We start from the raw sequence: 12,357 nt of genomic DNA, 5'->3' as shown, positions 1-12,357 counted from the left end.
TTAATGTTGGTATTTATAGATATCACTTATTGTTAGAATGAGACAGGGTTCAACATCAATATTAGTCATTGTTTATGTTTATAGATATAAGTCCTGAGATATTTTCTTTATAAAAATATTAATAACAATACCTATATATGCTTATTATATGCACAACCTATGTATATTTTACACTTATTAACTCATGTAATAATGACAACACTACAGTAATGATTATAATGTTAACTCATTCTTATGTTTTAGCTTGTTTATTGAAATCTATAGATAGCATTTTTCATCCCCACTGTATAATTTTTACATTATATTTCTATGAGATATGTGTCAATTTCCTCATTTAAAAAGGAGGTAATGATAGTGCCTCTCTTGAAAAACGGATTGTGAAATGGTAGTGGGGGAAAGGAAAGTGAGCATGTGGAGTTCGCAGCTTCATCAATGTTAGGAAGTAGAACCAAGGAAAGCTGGAGAACCGTTCCACCTGCTGACCCCTCAGAAACCTGTTGGCATCCCTCCCTTTCTCGCGGGGTGTATCCCTATTTGAAGACAGGATCTATGGACTAACCTGAATTCAGATCTAATTTTACCTCCACTGGCTTCACTGGCCATTCACTTTACTACTCTCCACAAAGAAGTGCCACAAGAAGTAACACATTATTTCAAAATTTATATTTGTAGATACAATTATGGGAGGACAAGAGTATCCCAAGTGGCCTGAACACCTAAATAAAATAAATCTGACAATGTTGCTGAGAATTTGCAGAGCTTTGAAGGAAGAAACTCATGGCAGTAGGTACTTGCTTCTGGGGATAGGGGTAAGGAAGGAACTTAGTTTTTACTTTGTACTTTTAAAATACTGTATCATGTGCATGAAAAGATAAACAATAATATCCATAAATGATCAGTGCAGAAAAAAACATAAACAAGGTAATCATCTGCCAAAAACATTTCTAGGACGGTAGTGTAGTGTTTCCTGCCAGTGTTTTCTTTGTTCATATGATAGTGATCTCTAAACTGTATTCTCATCATATATCTGTCAAAGTACATTCTTGATGCTTGATGGTATATTCAATATGAAATATGGAATAAGGAAAGGAAGAAAACAAAGATAAAGATACAGCTTATCTCAAGGTGGTGGAAAACGTTTATTTTATTTTCACATAAACAATGCATATAAAATATGAAGAAACTGATCTTTTCCAGTATGTTTTATGTTTTTCTTATTTTTTTCCCTAGAGGTTGCATTACATTAGGAAAATGAGCAAAAATAGCAAAATAAGTTATTTAGTCATTCCAAACACCATTTTTGAAATATTCTTTCCCATTTCGAAATGAATTATGATGCTTTATTTGTGCATTTAGTTCTTCTTTATACTAAGGTTGACAACTGTTGTTGTTGCTAGGGGCTTAATTTATCTACAGAGAGGATTACATGTTCACAGAAAAAGTTATGCATTTACAGGAAGGATTTAAGGCAGAATATAAAAACACAAATGCTAGATTACCTGGAAAAAAAAAAAAAAAGAGATGCCAGAGAAGCCAGAAAAACAGAATGTGAACGTACAGTAGTGCTTAGGATGATGCTAAAAATAGACACACTTGCTAAAAATAAGCCGTAATTTTGGTTTTACATTTTCTAGCCACAAAGCAATAGAGAATTACAGTCAGTTACATAATTAACTACAACACAAAATCTCAAAAAGGAATAAGATAATTGTTTGAGAATAGGATCATATTTGGAACTAAATTTAGAAGAAAAATTTTTGTCTGCAGGTAGTTGGTATAACACACCTAACCCATAAATGCACTAAACATCAAACCCATAGATGCTACAGAGTTGATCAACACCTTGTCATTCCATTAATATTAATAATATAGGAAGACTTCTAGAGGGCATGCTTGTTTGAAGGGAATCTTTTTATTTTACTGTTGGAGTTTCCTTCTCACGTTCCTTCTTTCTCTTTTCCTCTTTCTCGTTTTCCTTTTTTTTCCCCATCTTCCTAGTTTCCTCTTCCTCCTTCTTCCTTTTCTTAGACTTCTATTGAGTGGTTGCCCATGTATTCTCCCTCAAAGTGTTAAGGGCATTAGTTTTTAGGGTATATAAAATTTGCTATTTGGGGGGATTTTCATGTAAGTACTGTGTCTTCATTGGAAAAGAAAATGTAATGCTTTCTTTTCCATGACCTGGAGCTGTTTAATTAGCATTAGAGAGATCTACTCCTTGATGGTTTTATAGACTAGTCCTTGAAATCATCCAAGTCTCTCCTCAAAGGGGCAAAAAGGGAGGGTGATGATGATTATGGGTCTTTGACAACTTTGTTTTTCCCAGATACTGGTCTGTTTGAATTTCTCCTTTTATGGACAGTTTTGGTAATTCATATTATCATAAGAAATCATCTAGTTTTCAAAATTAATTGCATATATATTTTTTTCAATTTCCTTTTTATCTGTACTTATTTTCTCATTTAAATGTCTTATTTCATATATTTGTTCTTTTTCCTTTTTTTTCCTTGTTTATAGACTAGCTATTGATTTCTCTATTTCATTGCTTGAAGTAATCAACTGTTTTATAATTCATTATTTTCTAACTATCTTTTAAATTTATTCTGCTTAGATTTAATGTTTTTATTCCCTAACTTTTTGCATTTGATACTTAGTTCACTTATTTTAATTACTTTTTCATTTATCAAAATAACTTTTTAATGTTTTACATATCGTTGGGGTTATATTTTTGGTGCAGTGATGTTAATGATGTTATATCTTCTTTGTGGTTTGTTACATTTATCATTTCAAAGGTTATGGTTGAATTTTGTTGAATTTAAAGTTATGTGATATTAAAATTGTACTCCTAATTTCTTTTTTGTGTGTGTGAATATTTTATTTATTTATTTATTTATTATTATTATTATTATTATACTTTAAGTTCTAGGGTACATGTGCATAATGTGCAGGTTTGTTACATATGTATACTTGTGCCATGTTGGTGTGCTGCACCCATCAACTCGTCAGCACCCATCAACTCGTCATTTACATCAGTTATAACTCCCAATGCCATCCCTTCCCCCTCCCCCCTCCCCATGATAGGCCCCGGTATGTGATGTTCCCCTTCCTGAGTCCAAGTGATCTCATTGTTCAGTTCCCACCTATGAGTGAGAACATGTGGTGTTTGGTTTTCTGTTCTTGTGATAGTTTGCTAAGAATGATGGTTTCCAGCTGCATCCATGTCCCTACTGTACTCCTAATTTCTACCATCATTTTCCTGGCTTACTTTTAACAATTCCTCTATTTTCAGCCTTTAGTGCCTGTTGAACCTTAAAATATAATCAGACCATGTCAACTCATGCTTTAAGATCTCAGATATCCCTTTACTTTAGAATAGAGTGATTCCCTTTGAGTCTTTTAGCTCCTCCCTATGAATCTTAAGACATTGAGCCATTTTACAGTCTCTTGTAAGACCTCGCTGTCCCCTGCCCTCCATGTCCCTAGCATAGGAGCCTCCTTCTGGTACTTGCAGTAAACTCTTGTGGCACTCTTTGACTCCACAATTCTATTCTCTCAATCTGGAACTCTATTCCCTTAATTCTTCAATTGCTTTATTCTTTGTCATCATGCTTCAGCTCAAATCTTACCTTTTTAGAGATTTTTTCTATCATCACTGTGATCTAACTCTGTAACAACCATATCTCACAAACACTTCACTCACATTTCCCTCATGGCACTCCTTATCTGAATTTATCTTATTTACATATGTATGTAATTTTCATATCTACCCTCACTAGAATTTAAGTTTCTTAAATGCAAGTTTCTTGCGTGAATTCTCCACTATACCTAGAGTGTTTGCCTAGCATGTACTTGGCAAACAATAAATATTTGCTGAAAGAAGTAAAAGAACTTCCAACACTATGTTGAATAGGAGTGGTGAGAGAGGGCATCCCTGTCTTGTGTCAGTTTTCAAAGGGAATGCTTCCAGTTTTTGCCCATTCAGTATGATATTGGCTATGGGTTTGTCATAAATAGCTCTTATTATTTTGAGATACGTTCCATCAATACCGAATTTGTTGAGCGTTTTTAGCATGAAGGGCTGTTGAATTTTGTCAAAGGCCTTTTCTGCATCTATTGAGATAATCATGTGGTTTTTGTCTTTGGTTCTGTTTATATGCTAGATTACGTTTATTGATTTGTGTATGTTGAACCAGCCTTGCATTTCAGGGATGAAGCCCACTTGATCATGGTGGATGAGCTTTTTGATGTGCTGCTGGATTCGGTTTGCCAGTATTTTATTGAGGATTTTTGCATCGATGTTCATCAGAGCTATTGGTCTAAAATTCTCTTTTTTTTGTTGTATCTCTGTCAGGCTTTGGTATCAGGATGATGTTGGCCTCGTAAAATGAGTTAGGGAGTATTCCCTCTTTTCTATTGATTGGAATAGTTTCAGAAGGAATGGTACCAACTCCTCCTTGTACCTCCGGTAGAATTCGGCTGTGAATTCGTCTGGTCCTGGATGTTTTTTGGTTGGTAGGCTATTAATTATTGCCTCAATTTCAGAGCCTGCTATTGGTCTATTCAGGGATTCAGCTTCTTTCTGGTTTAGTCTTGGAACTAGAAATACCATTTGACCCAGCCATCCCATTACTGGGGATATACCCAAAGGATTATAAGTCATGCTGCTATAAAGACACATGCACATGTATGTTTATTGCAGCACTATTCACAATAGCAAAGACTTGGAATCAACCCAAATGTCCATCAATGACAGACTGGATTAAGAATATGTGGCACATATATACCATGGAATACTAGGCAACCATAAAAAAGGATGAGTTTGTGTCCTTTGTAGGGACATAGATGCAGCTGGAAACCATCATTCTCAGCAAACTATCGCAAGAACAGAAAACCAAATACCGCATATTCTCACTCACAGGTGGGAATTGAACATTGAGATCACTTGGACACAGGAAGGGGAACATCACACACCGGGTCCTATTGTGGGGAGTGGGTGGGGGGGCGGATAGCATTAGGAGATATACCTAATATAAATGACGAGTTAATGGGTGCAGCACACCAACATGGCATGTGTGTGTGTGTGTGTGTGTGTATATATATATATATATATACATATATATATATGTGTGTGTGTAACAAACCTGCACATTGTACACATGTACCCTAGAACTTAAAGTATTAAAATAAAAAAAAGAAGTAAAAGAATTACAAAGGAAGGAAAGAAGGATAGAAGGAAGGAAGCCTTCCTTTTAAGCTGTTTTATTCTCTTAAAACTGTACTTGGGATCTCTAAGAGGCTCAGTTTTGGCTTTCAATGCTAGAGTATTTTTTTTAGATGGGGTCTCTCTCTGTTGCCCAGGCTGGAGTGCAGTGGCATGATCACAGCTCACTGCAGCACTGCAGCCTTGACCACTTGGGCTCAAGCGATCCTCCTATCTCAGCCTCCTGAGTAGCTGGGACCACAGGTGCAGGCCAATATACTGAGTTAACTTTTAAATTACTTGTGGAGGTGAGGTCTTGCTATGCTGCTCAGGCTGGTCTTGATCTCCTGGGCTCAAGCAATCCTCCTGCTCTGCCTCTCAAAGTGCTAGATTACAGGCATGAGCCACCACACCCGGCCTGAAGCATTTATTCTAATCTAAGCTTTACTCCTTGCCTCCTGCTGTTCCAACTAGATAATCACCAGCTGTTATAGGTTAAAATAATACAGTTTCCCTTTGTTAAGTAAGTAATTTTTATTGGTATGGTAATTTTTCATCATTCCTTTCCCACCCACTTCCCATATGCAATGCTCATATGATGGATGTTGTAAGTTCCCTTCTCCCTCACCCTAGTGACCTTTAATATATTATTCCCAAAGTTTCTCACACAAACATGACTTGAACGTTTGAAGAACATTGAATCCTAACCAAGAAATCCTTGATATCATCAGAGAGAATTACAAAATCCTTCTGCAATGGGTCATACCCACAGAGATTTCAGGAAAAGAGATAAAAAACTTTAGAAGACAGAAAAAGGAGAGGCACATTTCCAGATGACTCAACATTCCCTGCAGCTTTTATGAAAGCAGTTTTACTTAATACTTCCAACCAAGCGTTAGCAATGTATGAGATCAGAATTAAACAGTAACTGGAAAAGGGCCATGTTTTTGCTAGTTATAAGAAACAGAGGATAATCTTTAGCTCACACGAACCTACTTCCATTATAAGACCATCTGATGGCAGCAGACCCCTAATTATGAATTTCATCTTTTCATATTTTAGATCAAACCACACTACTGAAAGGATGATCAGCGCAATCTTCATTTACAGGGCATCTGCTATATCCAGATAATGGGAAATAAACAGTTCCATGACATAGTATGGACAGGAGCTCACTGTACTCTGAGAGAGGCATGTGCACAGATAATTTTAATAGCAATGCTCAACAAATATTAAAGAAGCTAGAGGAGGAGCTCTTAATAAAGAGGTAAGGTTAGGATGCCCCAAAGAGATGATGCCCAAAGTGAGATTTAATATGTTCAAATTACCGAGATTAAAATAGGAAGTAGAGGGATAAATATCATAGAGGGACACTAAAGGCTACTTTGCATAATGATATAAAGAGGTCTGTTGAAATCAAAGGAGAGGAAAGTAGCTATATATTTCAGGTCTGATTCGTTTACTAAACATTTTTTGAAAATATCTATGTGCACACCCATCTGCATATATAAGGAGAACCAAACGCTCACAACTATTGCCCTAACAAAGCTTTCTTCCTTGTGGAAAGACTGACAATAAATATAAAATATAATTATAATACATAATTAGTAATTATATAATTATAAATATATATCATTAATTAGTAAATATATAATATTACAATTACTATTTATAAATATATGATTAGTAATTAACTATAATTAGGAAGATTATAATTATTAATAATTATATAATTATTCCATATAATTACATGTTATTACAGATAATGTATTATATACTATTAATTATATAACATTAATAATATATATGATTTACATTAATATATAATAATATAATACAATTATTAGTAATTATATTCACTCCAGATATAAAGCAAGATAATGGGTAAAGAGTGGTAGACACAGGGAGGTGGGGACGGGGAGGTGGTGATATTATAGATAAGACGACCAAAGGAACATCAGTTGTTTACCTAGAGAATCAATTGATTTATACTGACTATAATCACACCTATGGCTAAAGTTTGTTAGCAAGCTAACACTGAAAATGTACTTACCAACACTTGCCCCACAAAGGTCTGGGCCGAAAGCAACATTTCTATACGATCACGAAATCGTCCGTGGAAGTGGAGGCTTCTTACATGGTTCCTACGGATGCTACCTGATGTGAACAGTTCCTACAATCGAGAGAAAGAAATTGACAATGTGAGCTGGATCTGAGAGAAAGAAATCTGTTTTACTTATGTTGATAGAGCCTCTTGTGATGGTATCAGTCGAAAACCACTCTACCTTGTCCAAACCAGGGAACCCTGAAGTTGCTTATTCAATATTTCATAATACGGATTTTACTGGATTTGCATTTTCCTGGTTTTCTGCACAGCTTTTTCTATGCTGAAATTCTGCAATCTTCCTCTATGTCTTTCTCATGTATACTCAGTCCCAGACCCTTCATACTGACATCATTGCAACGATCAGAATTGGGAGCATCATACTTTCTTCTGCTCTGGGTATAAGTGTAACAGTTTTCATCAAGATATGTGGACAAAGAAAAAAGATTACAAATTGATTTTTTAGGTGATTACTTAAGTGTCTGCATTTTGTGAGACAAGGGAGAAGTTTTCAGCAATTTTGTGTTGCTTTTAGTTTTTTTGGCTGGTATTATATTCTGAAATTATAATCCTTCCTCACATTTATAGAATGTCTTTTTTTTTTTTTTTTTTTTTTAAGACGGAGTCTCGCTCTGTCACCCAGGCCGGAGTGCAGTGGCCGGATCTCAGCTCACTGCAAGCTCCGCCTCCCGGGTTTACGCCATTCTCCTGCTTCAGCCTCCCGAGTAGCTGGGACTACAGGCGCCCGCCACCTCGCCCGGCTAGTTTTTTTGTATTTTTAGTAGAGACAGGGTTTCACCGTGTTAGCCAGGATGGTCTCCATCTCCTGACCTTGTGATCCGCCCATCTCGGCCTCCCAAAGTGCTGGGATTACAGGCGTGAGCCACCGCGCCCGGCCAGAATGTCTTCACTTATTATATTTAAATGTTACAGTAATCTCATATGATAAAGTTAGGCATGACTAAATAAATTTTATATTGATGTGGAAACCAAGGTATAGAGAAATTAAATGACTTTCCTAATATCAGGCAATGAGGAAAGGCTGGGGCCTGAGCTGGCATTCATTGTTTGCTGATAATATTTTAGAACCACCACAAAGAAATACACAAACCACCTAGGACTACCCACACCAAGCTAAATGACTCCCTCTGACTTTCAAAAAAGCTCATTTTATATGAAACCAAGATTTCCAAAATCAGTTAATGTTTCTACTCATATTTTCTGAATGATAAGAAGAGAAGTCTCATTTAAAAACTCTTTGATAAAAGTTTACATCCTGATCAATTATTTGTCCTCTAATACACACGACTCATGTCTGTTTCTAAATGTTGTCTGAGAATTAATTTAAAAAAATACTAGGTATGACATTAATATAGAATACTCATTTGAATTCCATCATAAAATGGAGCTACCTTCTGTGGAAAAACAAATTGGTCCTAAGATATAATAAAATCATATTTATAGATGTAATAAATGTTTTAAATGCACATTTAAGGAGAGAAATTATAACTCTCCAAATAATTTTTAAAATAACTCTTCACAGTACACCTAGATTTCTGACTTTTTTTTTTTTTTTTTGCATTTGTCCAACTTCTCCAAAGGCTTAGAGAAAAACAGGTCACTCTTAATTTGATGAAACAAAACAAATTATTGAAAACTAACTCAACTTGATCAAACTCTTTCCTCAAGATTCAAAAGCAGAACGGTACAGCATTCTGGTTGCTCAGGCTCACTTCTTAACATTTCGTAACATTTGCTAAATATTTGTAATTAAAGGATACACCTGGATTGAAGTGTAGACATAAATTACACCCAAAGTAAGAAATGAAAAATATAGGAAATTGACAAATGTACTCTCACATTTTTGTAATCACAGAAAATGAACATAATGGAGAAGAACACTGCCTAGAGCAGAAGACTAAGAAGATTTAAAAATCCTACAAATTCAGTTGTGCATTAACAACAACAAAACAAGGTAGAAAACAGGAGGCAGATTCATCAAGGCTATTTACCCATAAGTCAGTATCCCAGTATTCTTTCTCCAATTATTGTGCCACTGCTTAAAATCCATAATGTACAAATAATCAATAGAATAATCTTGTTTAGGAACAAAATCTATAAGCTTCAATATTGGCTAATTTTCAAATATGGAAAACAAAATTCTATATTACCAATAACCTTAAAAATTATCAATTTATAAATTATATTTTCTGTAGGTTTTAGTACTAAAAGAAATGTTTTAAGCAAATTTTCAATATTATAATGCACAGGTGAAATGTGTTGTGTTATGGAAATTGCTATAATCTATCAGAGAAAGAAAGTTTGGGAAGCAAAAATGGAAACAAACTACACAGGGTATAATAAAACTCTTCATCTTTGACCTCTGGTAATAGAACATCCATTACACAGCATTTGAGAGCTTTATTTCAAGCTCTTAAGCAATGCCTTATCTGTATAATACATCAGTTATCCTCATCATCATCATTTGCCAGCTGTTATTCAACAACATCAACTCCTGCTAAGGTTGTTTGGTTATAAGAAATGTCCTTGCATCTATGCCTGGATAGCACAGGCATGTATGCATGAGCTTCTCTGTGTATGTGCAACTCAATGTGTTGTGTTCACATACCATACAAAAGACAATGTACACATGTCAGTACATATGCATTATGCATGAACAATTTATGAAAGCAAGGTTGACGTTGATGTCTTGTTCCCTTTCACCTCCTTTCTACAACCTAGCACAATTGTCTTGTTAAAATTCAAGATAGAGTCATGGACATAATGTTTATGAACCTTTTTTTCAGAACAGTGACCTCCCTTTCCAGAGCTAACATTAATCATTAACCATACAAGACATTGCTTTTTCCAGTGATGGGAGAAAAAAGAGGCCTGACCCTGTCTCTTCAGGCTTCAGAATGTGGCCTGAGGTCTGGCTTACTACCCTTTCTGAGGCACCAGGCCAGAGAAGCTGACTGTGTTAGCCTGAAAAACTGAATGAAGCTTAGATCTTTTGCTGAACACAAAACTACCCCAAACTCATCTGTAACTTCACACAAAGGGATCCCTAATAAGGAAACTGACCAAGATAATTCCTGTTCCCTTGATGATTTGCCATTTTTTAACAGTTCTCCAAATCAGCCTGAAGATCAGCAGGATGATGAGTCCACTGATGAAGGTCATAAAGGAGGAGAGAATGAATGCTACTTGGATCTCAGTTGTGCAGGACATTTTCTGCAAGTCTTCCCAACTTTCATTTCGTAGCTTAGTCTGAAACATGTTTGAGACATCAGTAGAAGGAATGGCCAGACCATTTGATGACGTCGTGGTCACCTGGTAACAATTCCAGGAATCAGAGTTCACTGTACCACAGTGTTCCAACGTTAGGTGTGATAACCAGTGGGAGGTTCCAGGAACAAGGGTCTGCCAATCCCCCGGTGCCAGCTCATGGGTTGTGGACAAATACACAACTGGAGATGGCTGGGGCCTACAATATGAATAGTCAAAAAATCATAATTCTAGATCTGATTGTTACTGACTTTCCCTATGCCTTGAAGAAATCCCATTATCTATAGCAATGATCAGCTGGTTATCAGTTCAGTTAATGCAGTCAGATAATTTCAAATCAACTCCTTTTGAGTGAAACAACAGCCAACTATGTGTGTGAATGAGTTGGTTCTCCATCTGGGAGGATGCCACGTGCTTAGTAGGCTTGGAAGGACAGAAGAGAGAAGTATTTTAAAGTTTTTGTTTATCCTTTATACAAAGGAGCAGATATGCAGAATGAATAAGTCTAAAAGATTCAGTGTACAGAACAAAGAACATAATTAATAAAATTATTTTATATTCAGGATTTTTGCTAAAAGAGTAGATTTTAAGGGCTCTTGTTACATGCACACAAAAAAAGATTAACTCTGTGAGATGACAGATATGTGAATTTGCTTGACTACAGTCACTGTTTCACTACGCATAAGTATATTAAAAGAGCATTTTGCATTTATACTCATATGTGGAAGCTAAAACAGTGGATCTCATAAAGAAAGAGAGTAGATTTGTGGTTACCAGAGGTCGGGAAGGGTGGCCAAAGAAAGAAGTGGGATAAAGAGAAGTTGATTAATGGGTACAAATATTTGGTTTGATAGAAGAAATAACATATAATGTTCTAAAGATCAGTGAGGTGACTAAAGCTTATGATAATCTATTGTACATTTAAAAATAGCTAGAAGAGAAAAATTTGAATGTTTCTAGCATAAAGAAAATACAAATATGTAAGTTGATTGATATCCCAAGTACACTGACTTGATCTGTACAAATTATGTGAACATATTATCCCACGTGACTTGAAAATATGTGTATCTATTGTGCATCAATCCAAAGAATATCACATTGTACTCCTTAATTACACACAATGAAAATCAAGATTGTCTTGAAACAGAAAAAAAAAGGGGTTTGTTTACTCTTTACATAAGAAAGGCATAGTATAGAGTGCAGGTATTGAAGAAGGCAATTTAACTAGTGTGGTCATTGGTTGATTGTTATTTCAGCCCATAAATCTGTTCCACTTATCTCTTCTTTATGGAACTCTCTCCTTTCTTGCTTTTATTATTGCCCTGGTAGCAAACCTTTTGGCCCAGCAGAGGTAAAGTTCAGAATGAGAGAAATTTCTTTGATTTTCCCTGATGTTTTCAAAGGTGTAAGAAATGTCATGCCTTTCAGTGTGCACAAGTGGCAGGTGAAATGTCAGAGCCCAGTGGAGGGCCTAGTTCACCCCAGTTATTATGAAGATAACCTAACACCAGGTGAAGAGGCCCAAGAGAAATCTTCACACTGTCCTTGGGAGCCCGCCATGACTCTGAGCTGTTTGGCAGGCTGCTTCAGAAGATAACTGTAGCATTTCCTAGAACTGCTGCCACAGTTACGTTTCCTGCCTTTAAGCTTACCCATCATTTCTACAAAATCCTGTCATTGAGCTAGCTAATAATAAAGGGCGGTGTTTAAAAGAACACTGGTCGAGGAGTTAGGAGCCCTGCGTTCCAGCCTAGTCCTTTTGTTAAGT

General features: G+C 35.9%; 1 protein-coding gene across 1 annotated transcript in view; it reads right to left on the bottom strand.

Moving 5' to 3' along the window:
* Nucleotides 1-10,580, bottom strand: part of KCNU1 (potassium calcium-activated channel subfamily U member 1) — a 162,599-nt gene extending 152,019 nt beyond the window's left edge. Inside the window, exons 1-2 of the mRNA XM_077942816.1 lie at nt 10,386-10,580; nt 7,251-7,370 (exon numbers count right to left, since the gene is read on the bottom strand). Of these exons, the coding sequence (XP_077798942.1) occupies nt 7,251-7,370; nt 10,386-10,580 (315 nt within the window). The remainder of the gene's footprint in view (nt 1-7,250; nt 7,371-10,385) is intronic.
* Nucleotides 10,581-12,357: the final 1,777 nt, after the last annotated feature.

The sequence above is a fragment of the Macaca mulatta genome, chromosome 8 (genome assembly GCF_049350105.2).
Source record: "Macaca mulatta isolate MMU2019108-1 chromosome 8, T2T-MMU8v2.0, whole genome shotgun sequence".
Taxonomy (NCBI): Eukaryota; Metazoa; Chordata; class Mammalia; order Primates; family Cercopithecidae; genus Macaca; species Macaca mulatta.
This window is presented reverse-complemented; position numbering and strand designations above follow the sequence as displayed.